The sequence below is a fragment of the Drosophila erecta genome, unplaced genomic scaffold (assembly GCF_003286155.1).
Source record: "Drosophila erecta strain 14021-0224.00,06,07 unplaced genomic scaffold, DereRS2 tig00000152-arrow-arrow-pilon, whole genome shotgun sequence".
In the NCBI taxonomy this organism is placed as follows: Eukaryota; Metazoa; Arthropoda; class Insecta; order Diptera; family Drosophilidae; genus Drosophila; species Drosophila erecta.
In genome coordinates this window covers 955,274-980,463 of record NW_020825211.1, presented here as the reverse complement: position 1 = coordinate 980,463, position 25,190 = coordinate 955,274, and the positions used below count along the sequence as shown (strand labels likewise).

The 25,190-nt window shown below is 41.4% G+C and overlaps 1 protein-coding gene across 4 annotated transcripts in view; it reads left to right on the top strand.

Moving 5' to 3' along the window:
- LOC6549775 (tyrosine-protein phosphatase non-receptor type 9) overlaps positions 1-24,691 on the top strand; it is a 29,961-nt gene extending 5,270 nt beyond the window's left edge. Inside the window, exons 1-8 of one of the 4 annotated variants that reach the window (XM_001977270.3) lie at positions 2,679-3,004; positions 9,484-9,903; positions 9,973-10,203; positions 22,325-23,235; positions 23,296-23,456; positions 23,520-23,749; positions 23,815-24,022; positions 24,084-24,691. In XM_001977270.3, coding sequence (XP_001977306.1) covers positions 2,891-3,004; positions 9,484-9,903; positions 9,973-10,203; positions 22,325-23,235; positions 23,296-23,456; positions 23,520-23,749; positions 23,815-24,022; positions 24,084-24,310 — 2,502 coding nt within the window. In that variant the 5' untranslated portion in view covers positions 2,679-2,890 and the 3' untranslated portion in view covers positions 24,311-24,691. Of the gene's footprint in view, positions 1-2,678; positions 3,005-7,587; positions 7,831-9,483; positions 9,904-9,972; positions 10,204-14,620; positions 15,555-22,324; positions 23,236-23,295; positions 23,457-23,519; positions 23,750-23,814; positions 24,023-24,083 lie in introns of those variants that run through there. The other 3 variants (XM_015155579.2, XM_015155583.2, XM_026982657.1) reach the window with 3 other exon arrangements.
- The last annotated feature ends 499 nt before the right edge of the window (positions 24,692-25,190 follow it).

Genomic DNA, 25,190 nt, shown 5'->3' with positions numbered 1-25,190 from the left:
ATAACTTGTAGTTAAATATTTCAAGTGAAACACATTGATAAAGTTTTTAAGCGATGGATCATAATATCAGGTGGTAGATCTAACCAATAACCAGATTTCTATATTTTTTCACGTGTAAAATCTAGAAGAAATCGCAGAAACCAAGTTGAAAGAACTCTTAGGGGGCATTGTTGCTCTTTTTTTTTTGCTTTTGATTGGTTTGACCGATATACATTGTGCAAAAGAAATGAGTTTTTGGGGGAGGTATGTATGGAGGTATAGAGCGCCAAATGTGAGGACCGGAGGCTTTTCATTTGTTTGGCCTACATAGGGCTCCAAAAAACATGTTTGCTGTTGGTTTCTCCCACATTTGGCTCTCCTGTTCAGAAGTTTTTAGCCATTTCTGATAATTAAAATGGCAACATTTCATTTGTTTTGTTTGGCCGGTTTGCTTTTCTAAGGCTGTTATGCTCCGCTCCCTTGGCATTTTGCCCATCGGCTGTGCCAAAAGCATAAAAAGAAATGATCAGGAGGGGAATGGACAGGATAAATGGCAGACTTAATTGTGTACTCAATCTGGAGTGGAGGGGGTACTATTATGGAATCACACAGGTCTGCCAAATACACAAACCGTTTATTTATTCTGCTTTAGAATTTCAGACTTACTAATAAACATTCGATATTAGTGTAATTGATACTTGCAAAATACTAAATGACTCCTTTTAGAACTGTCATCTGAGCTCCGAAACTATTCCTAATAACTTTGTATGCAGTTGAAATAAAGCACCGCGAATCCCGCAAGCACTTTCTTTGGACATATGCACATCTTGAATTTAAATTACTAACTTCGTAATAAAGAAATTTTAAGTTGGGGACATGACATAAGAAGTCTTTAGCTGGAGAAATGGAGAATGAGAAATGCTTTCAATTGCTCAGCTTAGTCACGTTCCACGGCCAACTGGAGAAATATGTCGCATCATCGAAGGCAGTTACCAGGTTTTTTTTTTTTGTTGTTTTTTCGGGGGGTTCCGAATCTCGCTCCATTGCGCAATCTTATAGATACATATATATAATGGGGGCGGGGAAAATGACAATGCCCCTAATCCCATTTGTGATCACTTTCTATGAGAAATGAGGCCAACAGCAGTGGCTAATTTGTGGATCAAACTCGTTTTGAGGGCGCCAAACACAGTCGCATTTCGCTAAATAGACCAAGTTAGAAAAAATTGAATATATTATTGTGCAGAGCACTGGTGTAATCTAATTGAAACATTTAGTAAATAAAGCTATACTTACTGCTGAGCCGTTGCCCTTACTGAAGTCGCACTGTAGCAATCAGATCGATTCATCGGTATTAACATATGTGTGTTTAAGCTGCGGTGATTTCTTTTCGATGCGGATTTGTGTGTAAAAACGCATTGAAAAGAAAGTTTTCTGCTCTACAGCGGCAACAACAATAGTAGTAATAATGATTATAATATTATTATAACAACAACACCGAAGCGTGAGGCTTGAGGCTTTTGTCTTGTCTCAATGTCACGCCCCTCGTTGGAAGAAAGGGTAAGGGGGGAGGGGGGTGTGACGGTACAGAGACAGAGTTAAGCGAGCGTTTTGTTTAAATAATCGAGAGACAGGCGCGCGCAAACACAAGAAAGCGTAATAATAATGAAAAATAATAACAATAATCATGCGCAAATGGTAGAAAACAAAACGAACTCACATAAGCACATACTATGTACATACATATGTACACATGTACATATGTGAGTTGTACGCGAAGCAAGTGAAATTTTTCCAACGACACTCGAAACTGGCGAAATTTCTTAACACTTTCATAAGAAGTCATGAGCAGCGGCTCAAAGAAAATAAATTAAATTAAGCACAAAAGCCGCTCAGCGAGCCGTGCCTTTGGGCATTAAGTTTTAAGCTTGATTTAGTTATTTTCCCCCCATTTCCATTGACGGGTCCCGGCTGAGCTCGCTGCGCACTTCTCTTAGAATGCAGTGGGACCTCCCTGTGGAAGAAGGCATGATTACATTGATTGCTTAAAATCAACCAAAAAAAATTTCATTATTAAAGAACTCACAGAATTCACAGATTGATTAAGAACCATAATATTCAATCAGATCTTTAATGAAAATAAGTTCTAGTTACAAGAGGATAGGTTTTTTGCGGTTCTACTGTGCTTGCTGCCGATTAACAGATCATGATCACTGTTAATGGGCATCCTTTTAATCTTAACATGGGCTCCCGTTTTCTCCTCTCTCCCTCTCTGTCTCTCACGCTCTTCAGCCGGCTGACATTGAACTGTGTCAGTGGCAGCGACAGCGGCAACAACAGCAACAATGCCTTGTAATGGGGCGGACTGCGCAGCTCCACTCGCACAGCCTCTCTCCGCAGCACAGTGGGCAAAGCGCAGCGTTTCAGATAGAATACGTTTTGTGTTACTGCACAACGATTGTATTGGACTCTATAAAGAAGTTTCATTGCTAAGAACTTACTTTGAATAGATAGTGATTCATACATTTGAATTGGCGACTTAGGCTTAAATATTGAATTTGGTAAATGGTAAACAACTACTTACATATAAGTTTGGCATTAAAAAAAGATCTAGATCAAACAGGTAGACCCACTGTGCGCTCCTCTTTCTCTTCTGCGCATGCGCAGCAGCTCTGCCGACGCAGACAGAAGCTGCTGGCTGCGTTTCTCGCTGTTTCGCCGCCGTTCACTGTTCATTGTTTGTTGTCAGTCGACGCGCGTTCATCTCGTCTCATCCGCCTTGTGCGCTCGCGTCTGTTCGCTGTGATGTGGAATTAAATTATTATTTATTTATTTGTTTTGTGCGTGTGTGTGCAATAGTGTGCAATATAGGATTTGTTCCAGCGTGTGGGTGTGTGAAAAATGCCGTAAAATGCAGCAAACGCAATGGAATAAGGACAGACAGGAGGATAAGAACAACAATAGTAGCAGCAGGAGCGAGCAGGACAGCGGCTGTCATCGGCGTCTCTTCCTGTGCATTGCCAAGGTGTGTGTCAGTGTGTTTGTGCGCGTGTGTGTGTGTGTGTGTGCGTGTGCGCACATCCATCTCATTCTTACATATGATTTTGATTTTTACTTTCTAAGCTTTGCTTTGCTTTTCTCTCACCTCAGGATCCTCTCTATTTGGTTGGTTCTCTCTTTAAAACACCGAAAAAAATAATAGATAGAACAATGAATGAGATTATTTGTTTAACCTATGGTGTTGGGTTCTATAATATTTCAAAATATTAATTGCAAAGTTTAGGAACTTTTAAAGTTAAATGCACATGAAAGGTACTTGATTAAAGTTTTTTTTTTGCTGCTTACCAATCTTTTTTCTTCCTGTGTAATCACTCTCTTCTACTTGCATCGTTATTTTTCTTTTCCAGCGCTATTTATAGATAGTTTTGCTTGCTTTTTTAGCTCCTTCCGTTCCTTTTCAACTTGTTGAGCTCTCCATGCTTCAAGATCTGTTCTTCTGCTGTTCTTTCTTCTCTAGTTCATTAGCATCGAACAAAGACTTCTGCGAAGTTGGTTTCTTTCCACCTGAGAATTACCGGGAAAGCAAGATCAACACACTCACTGACTTATCTCAGATGCTGTTTTTGTCTTAAGAGAGAAAGAATGGATCCATTTGAGTTATACCAAGTAGCTATCTTATCTGATCTGGTGTTAAATAAAAGCCTTACACTTTAGTGAGATGCCAAAATCACGCATTAAATTCCCTAATACCGGGAAACAAGAGAGTTGAATCTACCATATTGAGATATTGCTAATGGTCTTTTTTTCACTAGCCATTAAATTAGAAAGATGTTTAAGCCCAACAATTTCTTATAGGTTCTATAAGGTTCTATTTCATCGATTTACCCATTCACTTCAGTCATAGTTGGCTTACTCATTGAAAACATTCAGGAAATTGTTGTTATTACAAAACACCTACACTCTGATTTTCCGTATGTGGCCCTTAAACATTCTAATTACTCATCTCTTTCTTCCCATGAAATATGCTTACAGATAGTTTGAAAATTCATGGCAGCTGTTGGTTTTGATAGTATGAAATCATGTTCCATTAGCTTTTTTAGCCTCGTAATCCAACAGCTGGTTTCTTTTGTTTTTCGCCTAGCATTTCTTTTGCTATTGGCCAAGTTCCGTTTGGAACTCGGATTCGAACCCATATGTAACACATCTCATCGCACAAGAAACCCAAGAAACATGAGGCGAACGGGAGACCCGACATCAATTCGCATGCAAATGAAATTTCGCCGCTTCTTTGGATTTCTTTCTAAAAAAAAAGCATTTGTTCATATGCAAATGGCCGTGGCGAAAGGGGTGGGGAAGGGGTGCTAGCTGAAGAGGGGGGCTATTAGGATAGACAATGAAGATAAACCGTTTGAAAAGCATAGTTGTTGTTCTTAAGCGAAGTCTCTGTTTTAATGAATCTTGAAATTGGAAATAAATTTGTAATAAAATGTATCTAATACCATAATATTTCCTTTTAAAATTAATTTATATCTTTTTATGCGACTAGTACCGAGTGGTTCGCCTTAGAGAAGTCATACTGTACATACTGTAGCGGCATCATATGAACTGGACGGTCTTTTGTCCAGCTCCAAGTTGCCACCATCCGCTTTGGGGTCAGCTCTTCTCCGCTACGCTTCTCATCCCATGAACCCCACCATATCACTCCCCGTAAACCAATTTGCGACTGCGCATTCAGCGGAAGCATAATAAATGCGCTTTAGCAGAGCGTTTCGAATCAATTGCGAAAGTGTGAAAGGAAGTAGCCCCTCCTGCGAAAAACCCCTTCATTGTGCGTCGTTTCCTGCTGGAAACTGTGCAATATTCTCAGACAACAATCTGTCAGCAATATCCTGCATCCTGTGAAAGGAAATCGTCGAAAGGAGCCAGAATGAAGCCGTAAATAATGGCGAAAGCCTCGTTTGATGATCCTGTGGGAGGGTCTGGTGCATTCACCCAATGGGGGTTAATATCCGAGTGCGCGAATGGGGTAGGTGTGATTCGCGTTGGATTTTTCTTTAAATTCTCATTTGAGCAATCTCTACAGGGGTTTTAATTGTAGTTATCTACAATCGTATCATCGTTATAGCCCTTAAAAATCCCAATTACGTACTTTATGGGGGTTTGCCAGGAAAATTCATTATAAAGATTCGAAAGCTGTGTTTCCAGCGACTGACCAACTGTTGTCAACTCACCAAGTGCAATTCAGCGTAAATATATATTCTGATTTAATGCTCCATTTACTGCAGAGCAATTGTTCACGACCAGATTAGTCAGCAATGAAATCATAAATGATGAGTTATCTGTGCGCGGTAACTACTATGTTGATCAGTCAGATAGATATGGCTGCTGTTCGATGTTAGTAGTTTCTCCACCCAATCTGCATGGTGTTTGGTCTATGGGCTTTAGTTCTTTCCCCAAGCGAATCTAACTAACTATGCGGCTGACTGAGAGTTTTCCAATCGCTGATCGTTGGCTGATTTTCAGAACAACCAGCCACCAGCGGCTTCCATGCTCAGAGTCCGTTAACAGAAGAGTCTTCTCCAGAGATCGGAGACACCGATTTAGCCATGGCCCCAAGCGGTTTTACAGTTTCCAGGTAGAACCGAACTAACCGAACGAAACGGATTGGAACAGTTTTGCCAGGTCTGTCGCTTTTACTTTGCATGCAAACAGTTAAGAAGACTGGTCGTTGTTGTTGCTCTATTAACTGGCTCTGGCCAAGAGATTTACGTTGACTGTAATCATAACCATAACCAGAACTTAAACTCAAACTCGAACTGTGCACCACCGAAACCGGAAGTGAGTGAACCGCCTTCCGTCTGCACGAGCTGCTTTCTAGATTTCTTTCTTTGCCATCAGGCTAATTGACAAACAATCTTTTGTTTATGCTGTTATGCTGATAATAACAATAGCTTTTGAAAAATTACTAAAAAAAATCAAAATGTTAAAAATTTAATTTGCACAACATCGAAGATTAATTAATCATTTTCATGTTAAAATCTCCACCAGAACAAAACAAACTAATGATCTTCTGTAAACATATCTCCATTGATTGATTGAGATATTTTCATGGAAATGATACATCAGCAGCATACACATCACGTATGTACCCTTTGCTGACCGATTCCATTGAACTTAGTCACAAATCCGGAGCATTCGGGCGACTCTCTCCGATAAACCTTTTTAATTTCCAGTCCGGCCCCGCCCCGCTCCGCCCCCTGATCCCCGCGTGCCAAAAGTGAAAGTAGCGCCCGCGGAGCCATTAGCGGGTATCCAAAATTAGACACGACTTGGTGACCTGTTGGCCTAGGCCAGCTACCAACTGCAAGTAAACAACAAACCGACAACCGACGGATGACACATCATAAACAAATGCCGCGTATCCAATTCCACTCAGCATGTGTGAGTTGTTTTTTTTTTCAAATGGATAATGAACTTTGCAAAGTAAATAGTCCAATTGCGGATCAAAGGACTTGAATTTCGACTCCTGGATGGAGTTATTCAGTCATTTCCCTCGAAACGAATGAATTGAGTATCTTATGTCATAACCATTAAGCCTCTGTTTCAGACTTCGTTGCGATAATGTATTCGTAGAAAGACGCGAGATAAACAAACATGATCGCTGGAACAGAGGTGAGGATCATAAATACGATGACGCATAGCATCGCTCACCTCTCTTTTGGGTTCACATCATCCGAATCCGTTTCAAAGGAATCCCTGGACCCGCACAGTGTGGCAAATCACATGCTCAAAACTTAATTACCAACAAATTTTAAGTGATAATGATTCTAGTTATCTGTTATCAGAAAATATTTACTACGGATGCATCATTTCAGTATCTGTCTTAACTTTCTGTGTAAAAAAAACTTGCCAATGACTATTTTCCAATACTTGTCGTGCATTTTTTTCGTGTTGCAAGGAATTTTAATTAATTTAAGACAATTCGCACAAGAACGTGAGCAGCTGAGTAATTCATGCTAATTAATAGGCTTCGTTTCAGTAAATGGGAAGCTCGAGTTTTCACGAACACAATATGCTAGATAACTTATCGCTTTGCGCAGCACTAATCAAACATCGATGTTATCTGGCCCACTGTGCACCGGTCGAAGGGTGACATGTGGTGGCTTCGGCCCTGTCTCCGTCTCCGCCGGCGACTCCCGCATGACTCAAATTGTTGGTATGCCTCCGCTGGCGCCGCCCGCGTCTCCGCTTCCGAGAAAACGCTCAACGTGTTCTCTGCCCCTGCAGTTCGTTAACCGCAGCAGCGCAGCGGCTGTGCACTTAGCCAAAAACGTCTATAAGTCATCTTCAAAAATAATAATCCTCTTAGCAAAGTGCTAAGTCTTAGCTTAATCCTTAAGCATCATGACACGATCATGCCATTCTATTTTAAATCGGAATCGGTATTGAATTCAGTAAATGTCTTACGTAAAACTTGTGGGTACTAACACAATACCTGCATTTCTCCCGGTGTATCTACTATCAGTCAGTCCAGTCGATGACGATGACGACGCCGACAGCGCTGCTTTCCGCTTTGCTCGACGATCGAAGCCAAGTGGTCGCGACTGTTTGCAGTTTTCAGTACCCAAGAAGCTTTGGACGCGGCGTGTCGCGAAAAGGGCAGTGCGAAGTGGCTAATAGTGAAGATTGATTAGAACTGACTCCATACGAGTTTATATTTCTCTGCCCAAAGGATATATCCCAATTTTGTTCAGGTGTCTTGCTAGTGCGAATGATCTATCGGTGATTCAAGTTTAATACTAAAGACAGACCATGGTGCATCTGTATCAACGACGTCGCAACCGCGAACAGGTGGGTTATGGATCGTTTCCAAACGGGCTTCAAACGGTTCCATTCAGTTCCGTTCTACGTTCTGTAATATATATATAGATATACATATGTATATTACCCATGCTCGTGGCTGGCATATGGATTGTCTAATTAGTTGGTGCAGAAAATCGCTAAAATAGAGAAGGCCCAGCTATTGTGTGTATTAAATGAATCAATTTTCAGTTGACGAAACTCGCACCTGTTTAATGGTAACCGGAAAGGAACCGGCGTAGAATAAACACTGGAAATTCAATAACGAGAGCGTCAGATAAAGAAATAAAGCCTCAATTGGTTCCCCAATAATGACGAATTGGTTTAATTGAGCAATTCCCACAAGCGAATAATGTTTTAATTTCGTTGATCCAACACTTTGGTGGCGCGGATCGTATTGCCCCATATTAACCTTGATAGGAAAAACGGGGTCAAAAGAACCCCCAGAATGGCGATTGACCCATTAAGAAATGAATGAAACTTGCACTTTTCACCAGAAGTACATATGTGCGAGTATGTATAATGTACATACTCGTATTGTATATTATCTTCACCCAATGATATAATTTGCGGAAATTGCCAGACACTGAAGACTATTCGACTGAAGGCGAAAAAGCCAAAAGGTGGCACATTTGTTGATATTTCCCATTTACACACTTAATCTCACCCCATTTTGGAGGCAGATAAGGTGGGCCACAGTGCAATAGCATTGCACAATGTGCACAGTATATATATAGTACACTATATACATATAGATACAAATATACGGCAGCATTATTAGCAATGATGTGATCATAGGTGTGAGCCATTAGCTCAAAATTAAAGATGATCACCGTGTTTAATTGCACAGCATCACGAAGTCGTGAGAACACAGAGTATGCATCACATCACTCCATAAACTGCACAAATTTACGATTCGCAGGCTCTGAACTAGTTCGGTTGATCATAAAGTTGGCGGTTTTATTAATCTGCAAGTCGTTGGCTCAGTCCTTACCAATGTCTATGAATCAAATGGGCAATGGCAAAGCGGAAACCAGTTGACCACTTTATGTGCATCAGAGTGACAGAACTAGTTCCGTAATTGAAGCAATTGTCGTAAATTCACTTGGTTATGAAGGAGGTCCCGTCGAAGTTGAACCCGTTCTCTCACTGCAGATGCATTTAATGAGGCTATCTCTTCAGATCTCCAAGATATTTGCTAAGATACGATACTGGAATTATGCGATAAACTTGTATTGTCAGGGTACTTGTTCTCATAAATTCGTAATGTCATGGAATTGAATCACTCTTTAAGAGTCTTGGCACTTTTGCTGCTTCTACAATACTCATTGATAACCATACATTTTATATATTATGATGGAAATCACTGTCAAATGTTGTGCGAAGTATGCATGTATGGTGACTTACAAACTTATTTCGAAAAGCAATGCGTAAAAAATTAGTATTAAAATACTCATCGTTTGGAATTTTCCTAATTTTTTTTTTTTTATTGATTGATTTTTTTTTTCTGTTTTTCTCAGAAAAATAAATTACAAGAGGTCGTACTTAAGCGCATTTCAAGAATTAAGTAGAAGTGTGATTTATATTTATAAATATTTCCCCAGATAAAGAGAGCCATATTAATATTCATATTTTTGCTTTCAGGCTGTGAAACAATTCATTGATCTCTGCAACAATCTGGGTGCTAACTGCAGCACAACGACAGCCACATCCCCGTCAGCTTCCTCCTCCTCAGCCAGCAGCACGCAGAACTTAATAGCAGTAGTGCCGCCACAGTTGCAGCAGCTGCAGGTGCAATTACCGGCGCCAGGAGGAGGAGGAGCAGGTGCAGGAGGAAGAGGCGGAGGTGGTGGTGGTGATGGTGGGGGAGCGGCGCCTGTGAGGCGCCACATATCGCATACAACAGCCGTCAAGTTTCTGTACGCCCGTAAATTCGATATACCGCGAGCGGTATCGCTGTACGAACAGCATGAACAGATCCGCCTGAAGGAATATCTATATAACATCGATCCGGATGTTGAGCCCCTGCGCTCCGAGTTGCAGACCGGCAAGTTCACAATCCTGGTGAGTGGTTACATATTTCCGCATCTATACCAGGAATGCGTTGATAACCATTTCCGTTTCTGATTTCAGCCCGCACGCACTTCCAGTGGCGCTGCCATCGCCCTTTTCACCGCCAATCGACACAGTCCGCTGAGCGTTTCGCACACAACCACGCTGCAGGGCATCGTCTATCAGCTGGACAGTGCGCTCCAGGATTCGGAGACACAGCGTGCCGGTCTCGTTTTTATCTACGACATGAGCGGCTCCAAGTATTCCAACTTTGATTACGACCTCTCCCAGAAGATTCTCACTCTGCTCAAGGTGAGTTTCGATCGGCCAGCGTGGCATACTTTTGGGCATTTATCGCGGAATTGCTTGACAGATCAGGAAACTATATTGAACGTTAATCTCTATGATACATAGAGCTTAGAGGAAGCAATCTCCATTAAATTTTTTTTTATATGGATACATGTTTTAGTTATCTGATTAAATGTATAATGATGCTCTCATATTTCTTACGATCATGCGAGACTAGTTTCATGTACTTGTTAAAGAGTTGAGTCATTAACATAACCATTTAAGCAAAACAACTTTCAAAAATGTTCTTAAACTTATATGATGGAGAATCAGAAACATTCCAGGTGGCTCGTCTGTCATCACAGTGCCTGCCTCCTGCAGTTTTGCCCCATTGTGTCGCACTTCCGGCTCGTGGCAAGTCAAAAGACAACGCAACCCAAGCCCAGCTTGCCCCACAAAGGCACGAAGCGTGGCACACGGCGGCCTCTGAAATATTAAAATATTAAACATGCCTCTATTAATGCAAAAGATATTTCCCATTTGGTGTGTGCGTTTTTTCATGTGCCATATGCGCATTTATGTTTTTTTTTTTCTTTTGTCGTATCTGTGAATCAGTATACGCGCATCCAACAATCCGTGGTTTCTGTGCCAAGTGGCCTGTGGATTCTCTATCCACGGAATGGCGGAAAAATGTCTTCAAGCTGAAAATTTCTGTCTCGTTTCGTTGGCTTTTCATGTCATGCGTCAAATGTATTTTTTTTGTTCATATTTACTTTGTGGTTCACGTTGATTGAAAGGAAGTGGGTGGGGGGATTTATAGAGTCCGGTATTGGGCAAGTTCTTAATTTATCTCCCGTTTTGTGTTGGGTTGTTGTTGTTGATTGGTTTCTAAACTCTCTTTGTTTTATAGCACAAAGAGCTACAATACAATAATGATTTCAGAAATGAGCTTAAAATCAGCTTAAATGAGCTTCCATAGCGTAATGCCAATTATAGATTTTGTAAAAATAATAACGTATGACCCCTTCCATGGGAAATTTCGTTGTTTACAAATTACTGTGAAAACTGTTAACTGTAGGCCCTTTAAGTGCTGTTGTGGGCATTCTCTATTTTTCTGTTTTTCCGCCCATAAAAGTTAGTTATTCGCATTGTTTTTTACATGAACTCCCATAAAATATTACCGTTGTACCTGACTCGGAAATCCTTGTTGTAGGAAGTAGTTGAGTGCACACAATCAGCGCTTTAACAAAAAATAAAACTAGAAACCCCACTCTAGGTATGCACCCCCACGCACTACACGCACACACAAACACACGCACACCCACAATGTGGAGATGACTGGTTGCTGGTGGGCGGTGGTCCTGAGGGTGGGCGTGGCAATCGCAGCATGCCCCGCGTGGGCGGAAGCATTCGTCTGCCCACGCAAATAGATGAAAACAACTACTGCTGGCTAAGTTACACAGAGTAAGACGTAATTTTGATTGAGGACAGCCCACTGTCACCAGCCCATGTTCCACTACTTGCATTAAAGAAATAAAACAACAACAGGCAGCCCCAAAAACAACAACAGGTAGCTATCATCATCCCAGTTTTTCTTCTTTTTGTTTTTTTGTATTGCTGCCTGCCTTGTTTTCCATTTCATTTGCGTTTCGTTTGCCCGAATCTCACATTTTCGTGCTCTTTGCTGTCTTGATGTTTGTCTTGAAATTGCGTTCTACTTGTCGTCCTATGGGCGATGTACAGTTAACAGAGATCGTACCTCGAACGAAGGTATATATATATGTATATGTATATGGGGTCCAGAGAAATCGCCGGCCGGCATTGAAAGTCCACGTACATTGGAATCTCTCGATATATTTCGCTCAATTTGCCAAAAAGCCTCTTCAGGTGTATATGTATGAATAAACATTTACATTGGTGTTTATCTACCTACCCATATTTGTATACATAATCTGCCCACTTAGATGTACAGACTGCGTTAGACAAATGTCAATCATTACTGGCTATCTAATATTATCTCATAATATTTTCATTCGAATTTCCTTATACTATTTTCATTAAAAGTGTATCTATCTTTTTAATCTTAATACAAATTGTTACGAGCTAGGGAGAAAAGAGCACACATTCAAAAATATACCGATTGTAGGGTTACCACCCATGCTAAGTATAATAATTAATTTTAAAATTGTGCTATTGCGGTGCTAATTGTCTGGACCCAACTGTTTAAATACATATACATATATATGGATGAATTCCATTCTGCCACGAAAATCAAAACGCACAAAATAAAGTTAACAATGAAAACAATTCGGCGTGGGCGAGCTCTTCCCTCGCAAATGGAACGCCACTGGTCAGAGGGAGATGGTTGGATGGATAGGTGGAGAGCAGAGGAAGGTGAAGTGCGGGAGAATGAGAGTGTCCAATAAGCGTTCTCTTTGACGCGTGTCTAAGTCTTTTTTTTTCGTTTTTTTTGGCTTAAGAGAGAGCGGGCCGATGATAAGTTGCGTTGGCGGTAAGCCCAATGGCCGTGACGTCATGGGGACGGAACGAAACGAGGAAAAGCGTGGCAACTCTGGCTTGTACCAAGGCGCGTATGTGCAATATTTTTGGGGCCATCACGCATACGCAGCGTTGTCGCAATGTGAAAATGGAAGCGATCGTAGCACACACACAGACACCCACACACACTAATGCAGAGAGTGGAACGTGCCCACGCGTTTTCACTCTCACTTTTACACAGAGAGTGTGGAAGTGTGAGAGAGGCGGTGTTTATGCGTAGCACTGTTTATGAAATCAAGATAAGAAAAAGGAAAAAATGTATTTATTTTTAAACATGGGACGCATATCAACATACTTTGATTTGTATAAGTACAAAATCTTGATATTCAATAATTCATGTAATTTATGGCATAAACCTGGCATGGCGAGGAAGAGAGCACGGAGAGAGCAAGCTTAAAAGCGCGCTCTTTTTCGATGTGTCGATGGTGGCTATCTTACGCTTTTGCTTGATTAACTAATTCAGTTGGCGTGTTCTAGTCGAACGTTATAGATTGTATCCAAAAGCACCCCCTATCCCAAAGAAAAACGAACGGAAAAGAGCGGTTAAAATGTGCGTACACCTGAAAAAGTCAGTTTTCATTTTCGATGCAGGCGCGTTAAAGTTTTCGGTGCTTTTTTCTTTGTAATTTTCTTGTGGCCCCCATTATATTATTGGCTGCTGCACTTGGCTTATAAACACTTGATCACACACTGATTGACGGCGGGATAATTTGGTCGTATTTATAGATCAGATCGTTTGTAAGGAACATCGGCGCGCAGTTCATTCATTGCTGCTCAGTTGGCTTTAATACGATGACGCTGTCGATATGTTAACGCTATTGTTATTGTTGGCCGCTCGGCTGGTTGACTGGCTAGCTGCTGTTTTGTGTTATTTTTACAACGTGCTTTTTGTTGCCACAGCCGTTCGACATTGACGCAAATGTTTAGACCAGATTTGAACGTCTAAATGCAAATTTATACACCAGAAACTAGAGAATTGTACGCCCTCGGAACGTGGATTACTCTATTTCCGCATTACAAGAATGGTTCCGGAAAATCCGAACAAAAAATCGCCAAAAATTAATATAGTTATACTGAAAAATTAGTGGCGTGTTATTTATGTATATTTTTTAAATACAATAGTAAAAAGTTGTATGACTTTTAAGGCTGGAAGGTTTGATTTTCAACAAATTAACTGACATTATTGCGTAATTCATATTTTTTTGACAGTTTATGATGTAAACTACTTTTTTTTAAAAGCCGTTTTGTGGCTGGAGTAAAATAAAAGAATATCAAGAACTTATCTTATCTAACCAATTAGTATTTTTGGTAGCTACTTAATCTAAAAACGAACGTTGGAGAGATCCGAAGGCACAGTCATCAATGCATAGGCCCTTTTTTTAAGCTCCCTTTCTTGTTGTGACTTGAAGCACTTCTCCAAATAAAGTAAAATATTCAAAAAGTATTTTGTGTAATCTTTGATGACTATTTAAACTCTTTTTTTTGGCAATCTACATCAATCTGAAACGATTAAGACATTTAAACGAACTCAACTGACTATAATTTTGTACTTTTTTGTTGGTTATGTTCATTACTGAACCTGATTTTATTGAGTAGCCTGACGCTTCGAACAGCTTTCTAAGCGGGGCTGGCAACCCTGTTTGCCAACTTCAACCACTTGAGCCACCCACACGCGAGCAATCGACAGCTGCATCGCATGCAACCTTGCACTCGCAAAACCACCCTTAGCGCTTCGCTACTTCGGCTCTCACCTTCGCTCTCGCGCTTCCTTTCGCCCTCGTCCCTCGCTCTCCCAACAACCCCCCGGTGTCCACCAGGGTTGCCAGAGAGAGAGAGGGAGAGCGCTCTTTTTCGCCGATGGTGGTGGCAAAAAAAAGAGAGCGCGTGCGCCGAGAACGCAGCCGCAAAATAGCGAACAGGGGGAAAAAAAATAGCTGAAAAAAAACCAAAACGAAACGAAAAAAATAAAATAAAGCAGCCGCAGCAGTCAGACGTAGTTCAGCTTTCCACGACGACGCGCAACAAACAAACGACGATAAAGAAAAGCGAGAAAATCCAATGAAACGCAGCGGCCAAGAAAAGTCAACTCAGAGGCGTAGGAAAATCGAAATATTGAAAAACTGAACTGGCAATAGAAAAGCCACCGAAATGCTTTCCAAATTCTTGCTCAATCGGAAATCCTTCTGCTAAAGTGCTTAAACATTCTTATTTTTTTTCCAAGTGCAAAGAAAAGTGGAAAACTCTCGGTGCGTGAGTGTGCGTTTGTGTTTGTATGTGTGTATCTGAAATCAGCTTTAGTTTGTTGAATGTTCCACACGCACTTTGCAGCAACAAATTCGCGGATTGCAACCGGTTAAAAAAAATACACAAAAATATCACAAAAGTATTGGGCAAAAATGGACTACTGAATTAACAACTGAAATCCGTGGTTAAATAAAAATAAAGTACCCGATCTCAAATGCGTATTTTTGTTTTGTTTTTTCCCTGTTGAAACCCCAACAATCCCAACCCAACCCCCGTGTGTCTGCCGTTTAAACCAAAAGAAGATAAAGAGAGGATGTGCATCCATCCCATTGTGTAATGTGACAAATCGGCGAGAATCAACACGAGAAACAAAAAAAGATATAGAAACGCAAGCAAAAAAGTTATGTAAAATTGTTGAATTGAAAGTGCACGCAATTAGCATTTAATTGTGCGAACCAAACTATATATTACAATAAAAATCTGAATAATTAGACAGCGTCGGTGGGGGCAACAACAATTGCAACAACGCGGCAATCAACAGCAATCCATAACAACGCCAACGCGCGACTCAGGTACATGATTATACAGATACAGATACATATATACACGTATATATATATTGTACTGGGTATATGGACAGATATATGAACAAAGTGATATATATATATATATGTACTTGTCGCCTATATGGACAGAGAGTACAGACCTCGCCAAAAACATTTATATTTGTTGTTTTCGCTGTCTTTTGTTTTCAAGGAAATCCATTTTTTTTGTTTTTATTTTTTATTTGGTTTCTCTGGCTATTTGTAGACAACAAACATTTGATTTTAATTTGAATTTCGCTTATGATTCATTAGCCTGGGCTTTCGGAGTGAATCACGGTTTAAGTTGATCGCGGTGCTTAGGTAAATCACGGCTACTTCATCGTTATTAATCAATAAGCGGCTGAAATCTCGCGGATTGAGCCCTTGTGCTATTCAATTAGCTAATGCCAAATGCTTTTGAGAGGGGTCGTTGTGGCAAAGTAGGTCAACTAATTGGGTTGACCCGGCTGAGTGCGAAAATACTGTTGACAGGGGATACTTCCTTTCCCGAGGCCATGAAAATTGAATATGGGAAACCAGTAGTTTATAAATTGAAAAAGTGTAAATTGTTAGTTCAATTAATAATCGAAAATATCGATGCTATCTAAACGAACTAATTGAGTTATCTACTTCAAAAGTGCTCTCCATACTCACCCACTAAACCAAAATATTTATGCAGTTGTTATTAGGAATATATGTTAATGGGCTGGCCATTAAATCACTTAGTCAATTCCTAGAAATTATAGTGATAACTTAACTGCTTACTAACAATCGATATTGACACAACTTGTGGCACTTTCAAGCTGTTTATACTGACAAGCAATCTCAAGATAGTCAAGACACTTTTTCTAACCTCCGGCTTTCCGAAGCCAGCTGCTCTTTGCAGATATCTTTGGGGATCTTGGTCGATCATCATGAAAGGCAGGTGATATGCGAGTTTCTTTGCGCTTGCCTGTCCTCCGCTGTTTTTTTTTGGCGCAACAAAAGCTGCTGCGGCTGTCATTCACACAACTTGACAAAAATCAACAGCAACAATGGCAAATATGCCAATAACACAGGGACTAAAGCGGTAGAACTAGGTGGAGTAGGAAGAATGAGGAGGAACAAGTGGAGGCAATCAAACACAGCTGTTGGCGTTCGTTCCACGGCGCGTATACATTTTTTTTTTTTTCTGTGCTGCCACTTTTTACTTCTTACCTTTTGATTTATGTCCCCGATGCCAGCTCATATTTAAATGTGTGTGTTTGTGTGTGTGTCCATGTCATTCTTGTATGTGCCAGAGAAGGAGACCCAGTTACAGTGCGTATCAGAACTTTAGGACAGTTGGTCATGCAATATATAAATGTTCAATGTGTAAAACATTAATTATAGTGTTAAACTAGTTGGTTGAGGCAAGTACCTAAGATCAGAAATCGAAACTATCGAACTTAGTAATCGATTTGTATCCATATCCAACTATCATTAATATTATACCCCTGTTTTGAAAGCAAATAATTTATTTGATGAATGACAAACTAGACTGCTTGCATACTTTATGATAAATAGCACATTTATCGATTGCGACCCTTCCGACCTTACTATGACAAATGATTTTAAGTATTTACTTCGTGTCTCGAAGGGATTTTCAATTGATTGGCTTGCGGCCTTATATCATTCCGGGCAAATAAGCCTCGATTCGGTTGGAATCTCCCACAAGTGTGTGTGTGATGTGTGTGTGTGTATGTGTATGTGTATGTGTGTGAGTCAGTCAGTCAATCAGCGTGAAGAGCTCTCCAATTAGCATGGCTTAGCCAGAGCCATCAAATATTGATTCCCCTTACGGATATCTTTGACTTCTCTTCATCAACTGGTCCACCTGCAGCCGAATAATATTTATTATTTATTTTGTGTACGGCTTAAGCTTTTTTGCCCCTGACATATTGTCATTTTGTGCCTTTCTACTTGAAAACCTTTTCATTGTAAACATTTCTGGCTTGGCTGGTTTTTATTTTTTTTAGCTGTACTTTATGATGGAAAAATTATCCATAAATAGCCGCACGTAATTTCTATTGACAAGGAATCTCTATATTTAGTGGGGTTTTTTTTTTTTTTGTTTCTTTTTTCAAAATATATACGAATTTTATTCTTCAATTAGATAATTGAATAAAGCTGATTAATCATAACTTATCGATGGCCATTTCCCATGATCTTTTGGCCCCACGTTCGCTTATTCATTTGTCTTTAAGCCTCTTCCTCCCTTTGCTTGCGTCTTTTTGCCTGCTGGTTTATCGGTTTGTTTGCTGTGCGTGCCGCTTTCGCCTTTTTTGGCCAACGCCGACGACAAATTCGTTTCATGCCCAAAGACGGGAACAAGCTTAAAACGCATTACCAATTTTGGCCATGGCTAATTTCACATATTTATTCATTTATTGTTTCGCCCCCTTTGAATATGTGAAATATGGCTGCAAAATGAAATAGGCAGAGAAAAGACGAACATTCCCGCTGTTTCTACTATACTTTTAGTTGGGACTGTGTGGCGTATACTTGATAACATTTTGAACTTTACCACCGTGTCGATTCCGCAGAAATTCCTGTCTAATTGGCTTCCTTGTGAGTCCCCCTTGACATTTGTATAGATTGCAATTAAATGTCATCTCATTGATTCAATGGAATATGTGCCATACGTCATTTCGGGTATTTCCAAAAGGCGTGGCTACATGTAAATCTACTTTCGAACGCCGAATTAAAGGGATCTTACTTAATTCGGTGGTTTTTTAATGTAAGAACTAAAAACTGATTGCTAATTAGCTACATAGTAACTCTTTGATTGGATTTGACGTTGATCACAATAAAATTTATAATTGAACTGAAATTAAATTCTTGCGTCAGAGTTCTAGAAGCCAGCTTTGTAAGCTAGCTTATCTCCATAATTCTCAGTATAGCCTGAAATTAGATTCTTGCACTTGAGCACTAAAGTCAATTTTCTGAAAATAGATGTTGGAAAGTTCTATTGCATTAAGTGATGGGCAAGCCTAAGTTATAGTGTTAATAAGTTTATTTGAAGTTCAAATAACTGCACTATACTACTTATTACTACTCATTTCTTTCTGTGCATCTCGGTACCGCCAAAGTAGCTAATTTTAGCATTAGCCCGGAATGAACGTCACATAACAATATACAATTTTCCCGGCTGCTTCTGCAGCCACGTAACGAGGATTCATTCAGGGAAGTGGGAGGCATAAGGACACCGTAGACAAGTCGGGATGAATCGGGAGTAAAACACATGCCAAGGCACGTGAAGTTACCCACTTGAGTCCCATCATGAGAATTCCTTCTGTGCTCTTAGTGCCTCTTTCGGTTTGCCTCCCCTAGCCGGCGGGACTCACGCGTGGCACGTCGATAAGGGGGTGAGGTCGGAGACGCGAAGGTGGATGCTTCAAGTTTGTCCCAAGTTTCGTTCAACTTTTGCGCAGACTTTTCGTCCCTCAAGGCAAATAATCTGGCCGAGAACAGCAGCAGTTTCTACATGGTGCTACGTAACATTCCAATATTTGTTCTCTATTTTTTTTTTTCCGTGTGCCGTGTTTGTCAATTAAATGTGTGCACGGATGGTGGGGTGGCTGACTGAGCATTGTGATTGTTATTATTGGATTGCCTGCTATCTCAGCGCCGCGAGCCACCCAATTGGATTCTAATTGGATGTGGGAACAACCAGAAACAGGGGGGTGTGGGAAAAAGCGCAAGGGCGCGGGGTGAACAGCTGGGCTTGTGACCCTGAAATGCCGGGCGACAAGTTCGATTTTTGTGCGTTCTTGGATTCGGTTTCAGTATATATTTCAGTAGACCATTGATACAAAAAATAAAACAATGAAATCGCCAATTATGACTCATAAGCACCCCTAAAGTTCACATGCGAGGAGAGAATATGAAATGAAATGTTATACAATATTTCTTTATTACTTTATGTTAACCACTCAAACTTCTTGAAGGCACGCACCTTGCGTTATTTATTATTGGCCAAGTTAGGGGGGAAAAGTCGATTATTTATTGCCTCTATTGAGTACTGCTGATATGTAAATTTAATAACTTAAGAACATGGGAACTACTTTCTCCGGTTGGACTCCCAAAAAGAGAAAGGAAAGGCAACCCAAATAGTAATAATGTTGCTTAATTTAGGGTAAATAAACAAATGCATTTGCGATGGATTAGTTGAAACAATGGCAATGTATTTTTTTTTTATTATTTTTTATTCTTTTATTATTATTTGTATTACTATTGGTGCACTTAAGGCGTGGGATTATTTTGATTGCTTTTACCTGTGCTTTGTAGCGCAGTTTTCAAGGCCAAGTTCAATGTGCAAATTGCGCCACTGAAGGGCATGGGATAATATCACAGACTGGCACCTGATCCTTGAATACGGAAAGAAATGATGAAACACAAGACATGGTGATTATTATTGTAGGAACTTAAAGGGTCTATCGAAATATGAGAATGAAAATGGAGAAAGCATACATTCAAAACCCCTCCTACAAGAGTCACAGAAAAAGATTGCGGAACAAAAGGTTATTATGCATTCAAATGTAAAACAATATTGCCTACTTTTCAGCATCCATAATCTCAGATGTGTGTGTGTGTTTGTGTGGGTGTGTGCTGGGATCAAAGTAAAAGTGCACACGGAAACAAAACAAAAGCACGAGAAGCGAGAGAACGAGGATGAAGGTGAAAATTGAGATGGAGAGGGGCAGATGAAAGGAAATCATATTTCTCATAGAATTTCGTATAGGATGTCCGATAGGATGTTTTACAGGATGTCCGATGTGAAGTCAATTAAGTCACAATTTTTTTCAGCCACATGACAATTGACTTTCACAGCTGCACTGTTTATAATTTGATGATGCGATCTGTGGCCTTAGGAGAAGTGATTGAAATCCGCGAAAAGAGGGCAAAACAGTTCAGCCAGTATAATTGAGTATATTGCCAATTAGGGCTTTAAACGGAATTTATTGAGCCAACAGCCAGCAGATGCACAAAGGGAAACAATGGGGAAAAGCGGCGAAACGGGGGAGAAAAGACGATATTTTTTAGGTAAACTGCTGGGAGAACTTTTAATTAAATTTTTCACAATAACACATGGATGTGTGTCTCTGCGTGTGTGTGTGTCCATATTGGTTGTGATTGTGCGTTTAATTAAAGTGCATTTGCTGTTGTTGTTGGTTGCCTGTACCGCATTTCTGTTGGATATACATATATGTACATACATATGTATGTGGATATTTATGCAGTTTTTTTTGCCCACTGTGCTTGCTGACCTTAATCTGCTTGCTGCACTGCTTTTGGGGCCAATAAACTAAATAATGATGGCATGGATGATATACATACATATATGTGTGCACATACTCCGAAAAGCAAATACAGCGGGAAAGAACGAGGAGCCACCCACAACCCCCCTTTCTCGCTTCCTCTCAATCTGTCCCTCTCTGTCTCATATTCAACTCTCTCGCTCTTGCGCTAGGAAATCACATTTCACCTTTGAGTGAAGCCAAGTTTTCCACTTGTTGTTTTTGCTGTATCTCAATGTGCCATCGACGAAAAATGCCGCAATGAAATTTTCTCAACATTTTCCCAACTGGGTGAAGGTTGCCGGTGCTTTTGCCCCACTACTAAAACCACCACCACCACCACCACCCACTTTTCCTTCTTGTTCACCGAACCGTTGTATGTTGACGCAGTTTTCTCTTAGCCACTTAACCTGGCGGCTTTTCAACTTCATCAAAGCTGCAGTAGTTAGACAAAAGTATGCCCATCTAATCGGCCCTAATGTTAGCTATTTATGTGTATATCAAATTGGCCTAAAATATTTCTTGTCACTCATTGTGACAAGTTTCCAAGTTTGTTACCAAGTTCAAGAAAGTTATAAACCAACGACCATCAAATTGCCATTTACTACATTAAATTACTTAAATGTCCTCATAAATTCAATATCTGAGTGAGTTTCCAGACCACCTGTCAAAGTGTGATTCATTTCTGTATACAACTCATTTTAGATCGTCCGATATTATTATGTAGAAAGAAATTTCTGTAATTGAAAGCTCTTTGAAAGGTTTTTACATTTTTCCAAGAAGTGCGTATCTCCATGTTTTTCAAAGCAAGTGACGATGGGGAGCTTGAAAGCAAAACATTTCATTGGGTTGCGTGTTAATTAATAAATGCAAAGTTTTTAGCCGGAACTACAACTTGCTTTATTGCACACGGTTTCCCTGGAAACTGGGTTCTGCTACGGGTGGACTTTTCCACCCATCCACCCATCGCTATTCCGAATGCAAAATCTAATCTGCGCAGTTCTGGGAAAAGTGCAGGGGTCGAAACTGTATATGAAGCACAAATGTCAACTGCCACAAATTAATTCCCCGTAAAATGAATTACGCTGAGTTGTACGTCGACTGTACATGAACTCGTATATCTTTGAAAACTTCCTGGAAAATGGCAGCATGCTCCTCTGATTGGTTGCTTACAGCTCAATGAACATTAATCTCACTTTTAATCATGCCTTTCGTGCGTCAATTAGTAAATAAAAATGGCGCAACTAATTAAAGATATACTCAGAACCGAACCATGGCCATTGAGTTAGTTGCTGTTCAAAGGATAGCAGCTTAATCAGATAGAGTATACAAAAATAAATGCTACTAAAAATCGAAGCTGTCACAGAAAATTGGAGGAAGACGTGACATCACCCTTAAGAATCTAGTTCTAATCATAAAACCATTGCTTTATCCTTGCAGGGCGGCTATCCGGCGCGTCTGAAGAAGGTCCTGATCGTGACGGCGCCACTGTGGTTCAAGGCACCCTTCAAGATCCTGCGTCTGTTTGTGCGCGAGAAACTGCGCGAGCGAGTGTTCACTGTATCGGTGCCTCAATTGGCGCTGCACGTGCCGCGCAAGGCGCTGCCCATTCACTTGGGTGGCACGCTGGAGATCGATCACGCCACATGGTTGCTCAGCTGCCGCCAATCGATGACGAATCGTGAGGACGAGCTGCTTGCCAATATCGTGGGTGTGGGCGGTGGATCCGGATCCGGATCCGGCTCAGCAGCTGGATCAGCGCTTGTGTCCACCAATGGCACGGAAACCGAGGCCACGACAACGGCAGCCACGATAATCAGTGCCGTCCACCAGTTGGGCGAGAATAATACCACCGTGGTGACAGTCAGCAATGGTGTCGGTCCAGCTGGATCCGCAGCTGGCGGAGTAACTGCAGCAACAGCATCGGCGACAGAACCCAACGAAAATATCACAATCAACGGACTGAGTCCCAGCCACCGCCAGGCGGCGAACAACTGCAGTAGCAGCAGCAGCAGTGCAGCCACGGCGGCCAATCCCCTCAAGCTCAATACGAGTGGTTCAGCGGATAACAATAGTACCATCGCGAACGCCACCACAGCTGCTGGAGCTGCTGCTGGCGCGGCTGCTGGCACCACTACCACCAATGGCAGCGGCGAGTTCTGGTCAGAGAATCCGCCCAGCAGCGCCTCGTCCGGGTTCAGTGACGATGATAGTCTGGCCGGTCAGGAGGGTGATCCCAAGCCCATTGATCAGATCGTTCAGATGGTGAAGCAGCGCGGACGCCATGGGCTGATTAAGGAGTACGCGGACATTCGGAATAGGGCGCCCGAGGGCACCTTCCTGCATGCGAGGTAGGTCAAAGAAATAATTGTTCTAGATCTCAGCTAATTTACTTGCCCAAATCCTTGCAGAATGCGGGCCAATCTGACCAAGAATCGCTACACAGACGTCCTCTGCTACGATCACAGTCGAGTGGTTCTGGCAAACGAAGACGGCGACGAGCCGTCGGATTATATAAATGCGAATTTCGTCGATGGCTACAAACAAAAGAATGCCTATATTTCAACTCAAGGTGAGCGATGACCCACTTAATCATATGCATAAAGGGCTAAGCTAACAGAGTTCACCTTTGCAGGTCCATTACCAAAGACATCCCAGGACTTTTGGCGCATGATCTGGGAGCAACATTGTTTAGTTATAGTAATGACGACGCGCGTGATGGAGCGCGGACGCGTGAAATGCGGCCAGTACTGGGAGCCGACTGAAGAAAGTTCCTTAGAGTTTGGCGACTACCATGTGCGAACAATTAGCGTTGAGTGCAACGAGGACTATATGGTTGCCTCGTTAGAATTGAGAAACATAAAGGTGAAACTCTCTAAATACGGCAACGATATCGAATACTATAATCACTTTGTCATCTCGCACAACAGACTGACGAAATTCGCAATGTCTCACATTGGCAGTTCACCAGCTGGCCGGACTATGGTGTTCCCAGCTCGGCCATGGCCATGCTGAACTTCCTACAGAAGGTGCGTGAGAAGCAGGCGCAGCTCGTCCAAGGACTGGGCGACACCTGGGCGGGTCATCCCCGTGGACCGCCCATTGTGGTGCACTGCAGTGCAGGCATTGGACGCACAGGTGAGGCGATAGCATTGTGGACAATCCCCCTCCAGATTTACTGACCGACAACTCAACGCAGGTACATTCATCACCCTGGACATTTGCATATCGCGCCTGGAGGATGTGGGCACGGCGGACATACGCGGCACCGTTGAGAAGATCCGATCACAGCGCGCCTACTCCATTCAGATGCCCGATCAGTATGTGTTCTGTCACCTGGCCCTCATCGAATACGCATACTCGCGTGGAATGCTGCAGACGGTGGATCTGGCTGGCTTCGATGAGCGCGAACCGGACTCGGAGTAGGCAACTAATACCGACAGAGTCTTTGGACCGGAAAGCGGACGAGGAAACAACTTGTATACAGAATAATTTTATGTTTTACCATTGCAAATTGGAGTTGTCACCTTCCTCGACTAGATGTTCGTCCTGATATGATATAATATGATATATATGATACGAGAGAAACGATGGGAAGCACAGACAGATTCCGAAACACGGAGTACGATGGAGATGAAAATGTAGAGAGTAGAGTAAACAATTTACGTTAATCTATTATTTTTTTTTAATATTATTACATACCAAGCTATAGTTGTATAGCAAAACCATCTATATATAAACATTATTTAAATTAAATTTAAAGTAAATGAAAAACAAATAGCTAAAAATAAAGAAACAAAAACAAAACCAGCAGCATTAGCAAACAAACAAAAGGCTAAACAAAAGCAAAAAACATTAAAAAACCGAAATTAACAGCGAAGAGTGTTTAACCATGACAAAGTTAACTAGAGTCCGATAAAGTACGGAGTACAACGAAGGCATAAAGAACGAGGATCAGGATAAGGACGAGGACAAGCGGGACTGGAGGCCACTCAAGGCGAGCAAACCAAACAAACCGTCCGGCGGACAGTCAAAATCGTAGGCGTACCCGAAGAGCGGACAAATAATTGTGCATTTTCCCCATCTCAACCGAGTAATCAAGGTGCAGCGTGCTGCAAATTTCCTAAAGCGACTATGCAGCTGAAGACGGAGCAGCAGGAGCGGCAGCATCAGCGGCGCAGCAGCCAACTAGTTACAAAAAAATGTATAGCATATGCCTAGATCTACGTACCGCATATAGGAATATGGATTATAAGAAATACCAGAAGAAATCAGATTTAAGCACTGTTCAATGTTGTTGCATACC